The following is a 13,101-nucleotide window of genomic DNA, read 5'->3' as shown; positions in this document are numbered from 1 at the left end:
CAGATCATGTCACTCCTCTACTTAAACTCCTACAATGGGTGTCATTGCCCTTAAAGTAAAATCCAAAGTCATCCCAAGTCCAACAGAAACACCCCTGGCTACCTTTCATCTTGTACCACTCTGGATCTTGCTCACTATGCTTCAGTCAGCTGGCATTTACTTTCTCTGGGATTCCTTTCTCAAGAACTTTATTTGGCCAACTTTTTCTTATTATTCAGATCTCGGTTCAAACGTCAGTTCCTCACAGAGACTTTCTCTGACAACTCATTATAAAATGATTCCTTCCTCCCACCTTGTCAATCTTATATCACCCTATTTTATTTTCCTTACAGCACTTTCTACCAGTGGAAATTATGATGTTTATTTGTTTATTTATCGTATTTCTTTTTCTATTAGAATATAAACTTTACAAGGGCAGGAACATTATCTATCTTGTATATGGCTGGCACTCCAATGGTGAGAACAGTATCTGCCACGTAATGCAGAGGTGAATGAAGTAAACATGACCATTTGGTGTTATAGAATATGGGCAAGGTTAAGTCATACTTTTAAATCCTGACCCCATAAGATAAAATTGAGACATAAGATTATGACATTTAAAACATAATTAAATATTATATCTTAACTTTGACACGAGGCCCATTGACATAGTTACTAATAGTATTAGATGAAATCTTGTAATTATGATTTTGCTCTCTCTTAGGACTCCCTTGATGGATAACTGGTATTCCTTATCATATCTATACTTCAGCACTGTTGGAACTTTGGTAACAGTTCTCGTGGGAATAATTATTAGTTTACCAACAGGTATCTATCTACAAAAAAAAAAAAAAAAAAAATTTTTTTTTTAATCTATCTACATTATTAGTATTGTATTTACCTCTTTATGTCAGTTTGCACTATATCTGTTTTGTAACTATTTATGTTACTTATTATGGTTTTGTTAACAACTATTTTAATTATGTCCTCCATTTTATTCATGGGAAATTTGAAGGCCTGGATTTGAAAGCAGAAGACCTATCTCTATTGGGATCTTCATTATGTCATTTGCTTCATTCTACCATGAACTTGGGCAATCATGTAGCTACTCTGAACTTAGTTTTCTTATCTATGAGATGAGGATAATAATACTTAGTCTGCTTACCTCACAAGGTTGTTGTAGGATAAAAAAAAAAAAATAATAAGATGCTGAAAAAAACTGCATATAGATATGTATAAGCTGGGCATTTTACACATATCTTTGCAACAACCCTAAGTCATGATTCTTCCGTTGTCTCATGCTGATTTTTTATACATTTTAATGAGTTATACACATATAAGGAATAATAATTTTTATGTCTAATAATCTCTACATCTAAACATAGTATGACATTTATGTCTAAACATAGTGTGAGGGCTATTTTCAAATGTTCATAAACTTAAAGAAAATTATTTTCTTTTTATCAAACTGATAATGCAAATAGTATAAATTGCTGTCAGGGATTGCTGTGGAGCTGTTACCACGGGACATTTTGTCCTCTGTCTGTGGATTCTCTTTACTTCCCTCCTGTGTTGGATCCCCTGTTGCCTGTATCCCATTACTCCTCATTCTTGGATACTCCCATAATGAAATGGAGCATATCCTGCAGCACATTCTTGAGAAAGGCTGGACAAGAGAAGAGTTTTTGGAAACTTCACATATTTGACAAAAATGTCTTTAATCTACCCTTATGCTTGATCAAAGAAGCGGGTGGCACAATGCTTAAGTGCTCACCTGCTAGATGAAAGGTTGGCAGTTTGAACCCACCAGTGGCTCCACGGGAGAAAAGACCTGGCAATCTTCTCCTGTAAAGATTACAGCCTATGGGGCAGTGCTACTCTGTCCTATAGGGTCACTGTGCACTATGAGTTGGAATCGACTCAATGGCACATAACAGCAACATGCTTGATCAATAACTAGTTTGAGTAGAGAATCCTAGGTTGAAAACAACTTTCCTGTTTCTGAGAGGGTATCTCTATTTTCTCATAGCTTACTATGTTGCTGTTGTGAATGTCAATGCTGTGCTGAGTCCTGACCCTTTGCATGTGGTCTGTTTTCACAATGACTGCCTTGCCCTCAGTTCTCAGTAGAGTTCTTTCAGTATGAATACCTATGTTTATCAGTTCTAGGGAATTTTTCTTATTTTACATCTTTGATAATTTCTTACCATGTTCTATGTTTTCTCTTTCTGAAATTTCTGTCAGTCAAGTGGACTCTTGGACAGTTCCTCTAATTTTGTTATCTTTTCTATTTTCTACCTCTGTATTTTTTAGGTCTACTACATGGAATGTTTAAAAAATTTGTTTTCCATTAATTCTCAAAGGAGCACTCTGGTCCAGTTTTGAGACTATTCTGTAGGGGAACAAGGGCAGGTAGGAGGCTATTGCAGTAATCCAGGTGAGACATCGTGGTGACCCAAGCCAGGATAGTAGTTCGTTGGTGGTGGAGTTGATGAGAAGTGCTGGGTCCCTAAATTCCTGTATTTCCTCACATACATACATCCACAGCTACCAAACGAGGGAAGACAGCTCCACTTCACTTTTTGTCAAATGTGTTACAACTAGTCAGAAATCCTACACTTTGTCCAAGTATGTCTGATGTCTTTGTTTGCTTTAGCTACCAGCATTGTGCCAATTTATAGAATCCTTCCACCAATCATTGTTTTTTGGCACCTGGGTAGCACTGTTTTTCAAACATTTATGACTCTAATATTTATACTTATGAGATTGTCAACTGCTTGTTACCTCTCAAAAGTTGTTTTAAACCATTGTCTTTCTTTTCAAAAAGGATTGTGCTCTTTCTCCTAAATAAAATTACTGGTACAGTAGGTTTATTCTCTTGTCTGTTTTGATATATTTTAAGACAGATTTAAAAATTTTCTCCCCAGTTACCCAATTATTCAGCCCTGTAATACATCTAACCAATCTGCTTATACTATTTCTGCCTTGGTCCAAATTTAGCCCATTTTATTTCCTTAAAAACCCTGGTGGCATAGAGGTTAAGAGCTATGGCTGCTAACCAGAAGGTTGGCAGTTCGAATCCACCACGTGCTCCTTGGGAACCACGTGGGGCAGTTCTACTTTGTCCTGTAGGGTCACTATGAATCAGAATCGACTTGATGGCAACGGATCTTATGGGTTATTTCCTTAAACACTTTGATAGCCATGTATAGCTGTATCTTTTGTTTTAAAAAAAGTAGTGATCTACACAGGTGAACAGGCATCCAGAAATAAAGCCAAAAACACATGAACTTCATTAATTTTACCAACGGCTTATTCCCAGTGACCCCCTTGAAAAGTCTAAAAACATACAATCCTAAATGCTCGTTAGAACATATATTTTAAGTTACCATAAGGCACTAGAAATCTGTAAGAATTCAGGGCACGTAGATTTGGTTTTAGTTTCAGCTCTACCAAATCATTTACTATGTACCATGAATCTATTTTCTTCGTCAGTAAAATGGAGGTAAATATTTTCATATGTAGACCATGAGTGCAGTGATTGTTTCATTAATCTGTCTCTTCTGTGCCTAGTAGAATCTCTGGCACATAGAGTTAGGTGCCGTCGAATCGGTTCTGATTCGTAGAGACATTATGTACAACAGGATGAAACACTGTCCTCGACATCCTCACAATTGCTGCTATGTTGAAACCCTTTGTTGCAGCCACTGTGTAAATCCATATCATTGAGGACCTTCCTCTGTTTTGCTGACCCTCTACTTTAACAAGCATGATGTCCTTCTCCAGAGACTGGTCTCTCCTGATAACATGTCCAAAGCATATAAGGCAAAGTCTCACTATCCTCCCTTCTATGGAGCATTCTGAGCGTACTTATTTGTTCATCCTTCTGGCAGTCCATTGTGTATTCAGTAGTCATCACCAACACCAAAATTCAAATGCACTAATTCTTCTTTGATCTTCCTTGTTCATTGTCCAGCTTTCTCATGCATATGAGGTGATTGAAAACACCAAGGCTTGAGTCAGGTGCACTTTAGTCCTCAAAGTGACATCTTTTTCTTTTTAACACATTAAAGAAGTCTTTCCAGCAGATTTGCCCAATGCAATACATTGTTTGATTTCGTGACTGCTATTTCCATGGGTGTTGATTGTGAATCCAAGTCAAATGAGATCCTTTACAACTTTAATATTTTCTTTTTATCATGATGTTGCTTATTGGTCCAGTTGTGAGGATTTTTGTTTTCTTTATGTTGAGGTGTAATCCATAACAAAGACTGTAGTCTTTGGTCTTCATCAGTAAGTGCTCAAGTCTTCTTCACTTTCAGCAAGCAAGGTTGTGTCATTTGCATATCGCAGGTCGTTAATGAGTCTTCCATTATCCTGATGCTGCATTCTTCTTCATATAGTCCAGCTTGGATTATTTGCTCAGCATCCAGATTGAATAAGTATGGTGAAAGGACACAACCCTGAGGCACACTTTTCCTGATTTTAAACCACACAGTATCCCCCTGTTCTGTTCAAATGAGTGCTTCTTGATCTATGTACAGGTTCCTCATGAACTCAATTAAGTGTTCTGGGATTACCATTCTTCACAATGTTATTCATAATTTGTTACGATCCACACAGTTGAATGCCTGCGCACAGTCAATGAAGCACAGGTAAACATCCTTCTGGTGTTCTCTGCTTTTAACCAAGATCTATCTGACACCAGCAATGATATCCCTTGTTCCACATCCTGTTCTGAATCTGACTTGAACTTCTGGCAGTTCCCTGCAGGTGTACTGCTGCAACTGCTTTTGAATGATCTTCAGCAAATTTTACTTGTTTGTGATATTAAAGACAAAATATTGTTCAATAATTTCCATGTTCTGTTGGATCATCCCTTTTTGGAGTGGGCACAAATATGGACCTCTAGCAGGCACTCAATAATGTTGAGTAAATTGACTTAAAGTTGATCCCACCTCCAGAAAAATAGGTGTTACTGAGCCCTAGAAGGCAGGTCCTTGTCCTGCATGCTCAGACTTGCCAATTATCTGGACACCAGCCTTTGAGAAAGAGAGTAACTTCATTGCAATGCTCAGAACAGGGAGCCAGGAGGAAGTTCCTCAGATCTGACTTTCTGAGCTACAGGGAAGCAGGGCTTATATGTGATTTGGGTAGCAAGATGGCGGACATGCAGGCAAACTGGGAACGGAAAATTCTAGAAGTTGGCCAGGAAACAGCAGGTGATGTGGTTCTTGTCAGACCTCTTGCTTCAGAATAGGGTTTGGTGATGATTTTCCTTCTGATTCATTCCTCCTGTTGCTGCGTCCTCTGTTGAGGTCAATTAGTAGTCATGGCTGGCCTTTCTGTGCATGCGGGGTGGGCCAAATCTGGCTTAGGCTAGTTTAAGAACTAATGGAAATTTACTGGCATTTGTAGGGTCAGGTTACACAGGAATACCCAAAATTAAAAGACTGGTTTTTGCACTTAAACAGTGATTCGCACACTTCAGAAGGTATAAAGATTACCTTCAAAATTTGGTAATAATCAGAATTCAGTAGCCCCAAAATAGAGTTTTAATTTGAGCAGTCCAGGTTGGAGTCCAGGAATCTGCATTTTAAATACACCTCCTAGATCTGGATAGAGTGGTTTGAGGACTAGGCTCTAAGATACATAATTTTAAAAAATCCTCTTTGATCAGTCAGTAAAATATCAAACAAAAAGATAATTTTTGTAGGGCAAAACCTCAGAGAAGAGGACTTAAAACAGCAATCTGCATACCGCTTTTCATTAAAATAATTTAGTTCATTATTTCCTCACACACATATGTAGCCATTAAAAAAAAAAAATTGCCCTTAAGTCCATTCTGACTCATAATGACCCTGTAGGACAGAGTAGAATTGCCCCATAGGGTTTCCAAGGAGTGGCTGGTGGATTTGAACTGCCAACCTTTTGGTTAGCAGCCAAATGCTTAACCACTGTGCCACCAGGACCCATATACATCCATAGCTGTCAAATTAATAAACAGTAGCCCTGGTGGTACAGTAGTTAAGAGTTTGGCTGCTAACCAAAAGGCCAGTAGTTTGAATCCACCAGCTGCTCCTTGGAAACCCTGTGGGGCAGTTCTACTCTGTCCTATAGAGTCCCTATGAGTTGGAATTGACTTGACAGCAATGGGTATACTATGGTTAAAAAAAAAAAAAAATTTTTTTTTTTTTTAGACCCACATTTATTATGGTGAGAGGCTTACAGGATCTGAAACCGACAGAGGGAAGGGGAATGGTGGGCTGTATCTTCAAAGCTGTTTAGGAGATTCTTTCTTTGTGTTTTATAAGTTCATATTGTTGAATGTGCATAAGTTAAATGCCTGTATGTTGGAAGCTACTGTGTAGTGGCAGGTATCTTTTTAACAATGTAAATCATGTATATGTTTTTCAGGAGGAAGAAAGCAGAGCTTGGACTCCAGATTCCTACTAACCAAAGAGGATTTTTTGTCCAATTTTGATATTTTTAAGAAAGTAAGTTGGCTTCCTTTTTCCTTAAATTAATAAGACCGTGTTTACCACTTGAATAGAACACTAATTAGTTCTCAGCCCTTCTTAAACAGTGATGGATTAAGAAGGTGTCTGCCATGTTCTCTGATGGTCTATATCTGTTTTATCTCTGAGGATCTATATCCGTTTTATATCTCTCCCTCAGTAGACCATTGTGGTTACGTGCTAACAAGTCGATTCCGACTCTTATCAACCTTATAGGACAGAGTAGAACTGCCCATAGGTTTCTCAGGCTGAAATCTTTATGGGAGCAGATCACCAGGTCTTTTCTCCCGCAGAGAGACTGGAGGGTTCCAATTGCCAACCTTTGCTTTGCAGCCTATCGCTTACCCATTGCACCACCAGGGAAATGGGCCCTCAGGTCATGAAGGACCTAGGAAAAGCAGAGAAGAGAAATTTCCAGGAGAAAGAAGGGCCATTGTAGTTGGAACTATTCTAAGCTCTCTTACGGTGTAAAGACAGGAGCTGATTTAAGTACTTGGGGCTTCTTAGTAGACTACTAAGCTGATTTAGAGAAATTAAAACAGTAGTAACAATTATTTAAAACTGAATGAATGAACAGTTTCTCTTTTCTAATCACCATATTAACATTTTCTTTTAGAAGAAGCATATTTTAAACTATAAAGCTCATCCAATGGAAGATGGTGGAACTGATAATCCTGCCTTCAACCATATTGAATTAAAAGTCAAGGATCGAAGTGGCAAGATAAATGGGACTCGTTTGTGAAGGAGCTGATAGGAGATGACCTTAAACAGTGTCTCAGCTTTACAGTTTTCTAGAAAAATTGGATCAGGTTAAGACTTTTTCTTTTTTCCATCTATCATGAGTAGTTTGAGGGAATTTTGGGGGGTTGAATTTTTGTTGAAGTCCTGCTTTTCTTCACGAACTAAACTCATTAATTGAGACTACTGTAAAAAAAAAAAAAAGTTTTTTTTGTTTTTTTTTTTACTGTGGACTTAAGAAAGAGCTCCTGCATCAGCATTTCCCTCTATGCCTCATTTGTTTCAATGAAGCTGTAGTTATGAATGTTAAAAAGACTATATATATGCTGACAGGCTAATATACACATTATCACATGTGCTTTATGGTCAAAGGCATATTGTTTAATTTGGGCATTATTGAAAATACTCTGTCTTTGTTGCTGGCATATAAATTTCTAGGTTTCACCAAAAACCTAACTAATTTTGAAAAGAGCTTTTCTCCTGCCTACCAAATACTTTATTCTTTAGGAGTAATGAGGTGACAGGCTTATGCTGTCTAGATCTTCGCTTCTCATTCCTCTGTCTTCCCAGGAAATATATTTGCCTTGGAACTGGTTCTTGCTCAGGAAGATGGTGATCAAGAAACATCACCCTGTCTGGGACAGAACATGGGTCCAGTGATTAAAGTCTTCTTGGTGCTATACATCTATCTTGTTCTGTTTTGCTTATTACCTAGAATTTCTGGCTTTTGGCCACTTACATTGCCTTTCTTAGATTCTGGCTCTTATCTACATTCCTACTTTCTGACCTTCCAACTCTGGTTTGTTGTGCACTTTTGCATCACAATCTGCATTTCTGATTTCCTGTTATTCTATTGCCCTGGACTTGGATATGTCTTGAGATATCTGGTGTGAATCATGCTGCTCAAATCCTGGTTCATCAAGCCCCAGCCTATAAATTACAAACTCCCAGGAGCCTGGTATTAACTAAAGTACACATATGAATTGTGGATTTTGTGATCAAAGGACATTTATATTATTAAAAATGCTTAAGCTCCATAGAGTTAGATTATTGCATTTAATGCTATTAAGTTGAACTTTTGAATGTCAACAAATTTGCAGTCAATTAAAATTAAAGGTACATATGCTTCTTAGGTCTTAGAAATCTTGAAATTCATCCAGTTAAATAGCTAAAGTACATAGGTAATCACTATAATTTCTCTTTATTCAATGTGCCAGAATTAATAACTGTATGCTTTGTTCAGTGTTTTAAAATTTGAAGTAGCTGTCTTAAAATTGCTTACCTGTTTATTTTGCTACATTCCTAGCTTAGAGTTTGGTTATAGAACTTCACCGATAAAGTAGTTATTCTATAGTACCCACATTAGATACGATTTAGGAGGTTTTTTTTTTTTTTTTTTTAACTTGTTGAGGTTTTTTTAAAAAAAAGAATGAGAAACATTTAGGTACATTGAAATGTTTTCATAATTCAATAATTTTATGCTTATTTTCTGTTGTGGATTGAATTGTGTGTCAATTTGGCTAGTCCATGATTCCCAGTATTGTGTGATTATCTACCGATTCATCATCTGACGTGATTTTCCTATGTGTTGTAAATTCTATCTCTACGATGTCAATGAGTTGGGATTAGCGGCAGCTATGTTAATGAGGCATGACTTAATCTACAAGGTTAGGTTGTGTTTTAAATCAATCTCTTTTGAGTTGGAAGAGAGAGAAGCAGGCCGAGAGACATGGGGACCTCATGCCACCAAGAAAGCAGTGCCAGGAGCAGAGTGCGTCCTTTGGACCCAACTTCCCTGTGTCTGAGAAGCTCTTATACAAGGGGAAGATTGATGACAAGGACCGTCCTCCAGAGCCGGCAGAGAGAGAAAGCCTTCCCCTGAAGTTATCGTGAATTCAGACTTCTAGCCTACTAGACTGTGAGAGAATACGTTTCTGTTTGTTAAAGCCATCTACTTGTGGTATTTCTGTTATAGCAGCACTAGATAAAAGAGATTTTCTTATCCTCAATATTTAGGTAACCATATTCTGTACATTTAGAAGTAGCCAACTGAAAACATTAAGAAATAAAATAATAGGAATTAACATTTATCAGAAGCAAAGGGAAACCCTGGTGGCGTACTGGTTAAGAGCTATGGCTACTAACCAAAAGGTCGGCAGTTCGAATCCACCAGGCGCTCCTCAGAAACTCTGTGGGGCAGTTCTACTCTGTCCTATAGGGTGTCTATGAGTCAGTATTGACTCTATGGCAACAGGTTTGGTTTGGTTTTTGTTCAAAGCAGAGATTTATATAACATTTAAATGAATTATGTATTCATGTATTTCTTATGTATATAGGTGCTATTTTTTAATCAATATGTTTGTAAGAAATATCAAATTTTGTGAATCTTTCTACAGTGTTTCAATGAATAGGAAGATATGTTGTTTTATGCAAGTGTGATCTGAACTATATTTAATAATTCTAAATGTACATGTGTATATAATGCTCCAATTTTGGAAATCAAAATCAGTTTATTTAAATAAATTTTTCCTTTAGCAGGCTGTTGAGGAGTTATACAATTTATTCTTAATGAGAGATATGATACTTTTATTCTTGTCCACTTTCTTTTAGACAAGGTATGTCCTTGTGACATAAGGAACTATTAATATTTTGCATTTGTAAACACATAAGAGTGTCAACTAGAATTTTTAAGAAATCAAAATAATATTATTAATTAAAAACAATGTATCTTATTTTCAAAATCTTTAGGTAAAATCAAAGACAGGCAAAATTTTAATATGTGATAATGTAAATTAAAAATTTTTAATTATTTTGAATCACAAAAATTTTAACAGGAAACAGTCATACAAGTTGTCATTCAATGTCCATTTTGCCGCTGACAAGTTGTATGATCTTGAATGTATCTTCAATTTCCAACATATCTTCAATGGAACATAACATTAAACATTTACCTACCTCACAGAAATAACGAGAGTATAAAAGAGCAGGTTGAGCTCTTTGGCAGAATAGCACTTTATTAACTCAAATAGTGCTACTTAAAATTTCAGTATAATTGGGAATCAAAATTTGAGAAAAATGCCACTTGCCAGTTTCGAAAAATGAACTGCTAAAAATTTGCAATGTAATGAAAAAAAATTTGTGTTGTAGAAATAGTAAAATAAATAGGAATCAGCAGGACTATCCCAACAGAAAGAAAGTAAACATAATTAAAAAAAAAAAAAAACTAAAAAGGAAAAAACAACAAACCCCCCAAAATCAAACCATACAAAAACGATAGAGACCCCCCCAAAAAAGGTATAGACCAATCATATTCAGACCATAAAAAAAAAAAAAAATCTGTTGCTGTCGAGTCAATTCCAACTCACAGCAACCCTATAGGACAGGTTGGAACTGCCCCATAGAGTTTCCAAGGAGTACCTGGTAGATTTGAACTGCTGAACTTTTGGTTAGCGGCCGTAGCTTTTAACCACTACACCACCGGGGTCTACTCACACCTCAGAGAAATGAAAATTTTATAGATAGAATGTAAAAGAGTATAAATGTATATTCATCTCTTTGTTTATGCAATCACGTTCTCTCTAGACCATTGGCTCTTAACAGGTGGTGGGGGTAGGGGGATTTTGCCCTTCAGGGACATTTTGAGACTTTCTTTGTTCCACAGCTGAGGAGTAGGCACTATTGGCATCTAGTAGGTAGAAAAGTCAGGGATGTTGCCAATCCACAGTGTTGCCCCCAACATCAAAGAATTCTTTAACTCGAGTTGTTAATAGTGCCCAGGTTGAGAAGCCCTGTCTTAGAGGCAAAGGTTGCAATCTTGATATTCCTGAAGTCACATGGTTGGATTGAATCCCTTCAGGGAAATCCCCTGACACTTCTATCTGGAGCATTCTCTTCTACCAACACCAAAACCATCACTGTCAAGTCCATTCCGATAGGTGAGGATACAAGTACCACTAGCAGGTGGAACGTGATAATGCAGAATAATTGCCATATATTTTCACAGCATTTTGAAAATATTAAGTACTATGTATAGAATTATAAAGTTATAAAAATAATGCTTAGGACAGTATAGAGACTTGTGAATAATTATGAAAATAACACTTAGGACAGTTTAGCTTCTTACCACGATTTGCAACATTAACACACATCCGGATAAAGGAAATATTAAGTATATGAATAAGGAGATTTCATAATTTTGCTTTATTTATGAAGACCATAGCAAGTGTAATTTATTGTTAACAACTGAGTTAAGCCTCAGTATAATTTATTGTGAATAAATTATTCAGGGAACAGGGATGGAGTTGAAAGGGAGGAATTAACCTTTAGCTCTACAGGAAATGATGAGCTTTTTTCCTTTAAATATTGTTAAAACAAAATCAAGTAAGCGTATGGCCGTTGAGTTACTGAAAGCTCACTGTATACATTTAAGTTTTATGTCCATCATAAATATAAAATGTGTGCTTTTACATTTAATTTGCCAGGTAATGTAACCATAGTAATGTTTATGAGAAAACTTGAGGGAATTGAACATTTCTATGGTTACATTACATGGATACATTTCTGATTTTCAACTTGCTGATTAAACTTCTGCAAATATGTTTGCAGTTGTTTGTTCTTGGGGGAAAATGTCTAATTGAATATAGTTATTTTTTTAGCCTTTACAGAAAGTTATTTTCACCCTATTTACCACACAAAGGAATTTTCATAAAAACTGTATATAGATTATAAAACTGTAAACAAATAAACCTGCAGACCTTTTGTCACTGAAGGGTATTTTATATTTAACTGATAATCACTGCATTTGGAAATTAGAAGGGACAAAATACGGCATAAACAAAAGTACCAATTTTTCTGTCCAAATTAGAACTTTTAAATGAGGAAAGTTAATCTTTTAAAGGTTGACCCAAATAATTGTTGATAAAATCAGAAGGACCTTAAAAGAGAAATAGAAACTCATCACCTGAGCTTTTTTTTACATTTCTCTTTAAAAAAACAGAAGTTTTTTTTCAAGTTTCCCATCCCAATTTATTTAATTTTATTTTGTAGATTTACATTTAGTTATACAAAATAATAGAGATCTTGTGTATGCTTTTACCCAGTTCCCCCCAGTGATAACATCTTGCAAAACTGTAGTACAATATCACAACCAGCACATTGACATTGAAAAATATGGGATGCTTCACCATTCTTGTGTTGTCCTTGAGCAGGGGCCATGCTAGTCTTCTCTATATCATTCTAGTTTTAGCATATGTGCTGCCTAAGTGAGCACCAGTTAGAAGTTCTAAATTTATATTTTGGACCTCAAAGTTATGTTTTGATTAAAAACCAAACCCACTGCCGTCAAGTTGATTCCGACTCATAGAGACCTATAGGACAGAGTAGAACTGCCGCATAGAGTTTCCAAGGAGCACCTGGCGGATTAGAACTGCCAACCTCTTGGTTAACAGCTGTTGTACTTAACCCCTATGCCACCAGGGTTTCCAATATTTTGATTGCAGGATATAAAATTAAGTGGGACAGCTAAGCTAGGTAAGTTAGAGTCCAAAGATGACCCTATTTAGGCTCAAATCACCCAATTTGAAGAATTATAGTAATAAAAGAAGCAGTTTCCAATTTGGAAAGCTGCTTCACTGTTCTGCTTATTGGTCCAGTGGGATCTAATTTAAAGCACTTATCTTATTTCCTGCACATTGGATTCTTGGTGGAGCAGAAAGCAAATTCTATATGTAAAGAAATTCTGCATGATCTTTCACTGTGAAGATCAGATCAGGTGTCTATATTTTAAACTCATCAAAAAAAATTTTTTTTTAATATTTTGAAATTCCCAACTCTGTTACTCATCCCTTTTATATTCATTTATTTATCT

At 36.3% G+C, this 13,101-nt stretch overlaps 1 protein-coding gene and 1 non-coding gene across 2 annotated transcripts in view; one reads left to right on the top strand and one right to left on the bottom strand.

The window, feature by feature from the left end:
- Positions 1-8,635, top strand: part of SLC5A8 (solute carrier family 5 member 8) — a 52,285-nt gene extending 43,650 nt beyond the window's left edge. Inside the window, exons 13-15 of the mRNA XM_049884169.1 lie at positions 704-807; positions 6,397-6,476; positions 7,114-8,635. Coding sequence (XP_049740126.1) covers positions 704-807; positions 6,397-6,476; positions 7,114-7,239 — 310 coding nt within the window. The 3' untranslated portion in view covers positions 7,240-8,635. The remainder of the gene's footprint in view (positions 1-703; positions 808-6,396; positions 6,477-7,113) is intronic.
- A 3,763-nt stretch (positions 8,636-12,398) lies between these two features.
- Positions 12,399-12,504, bottom strand: LOC126076645 (U6 spliceosomal RNA). Its single transcript, XR_007517570.1, has one exon. It is a non-coding gene; the product is annotated as a U6 spliceosomal RNA (small nuclear RNA).
- Between the last annotated feature and the right edge of the window lie 597 nt (positions 12,505-13,101).

The sequence above is a fragment of the Elephas maximus genome, chromosome 4 (assembly GCF_024166365.1).
Source record: "Elephas maximus indicus isolate mEleMax1 chromosome 4, mEleMax1 primary haplotype, whole genome shotgun sequence".
Lineage (NCBI taxonomy): Eukaryota > Metazoa > Chordata > Mammalia > Proboscidea > Elephantidae > Elephas > Elephas maximus.
The sequence above is the reverse complement of the archived record's forward strand: the minus strand, read 5'-3'. Positions and strand labels throughout refer to the sequence as shown.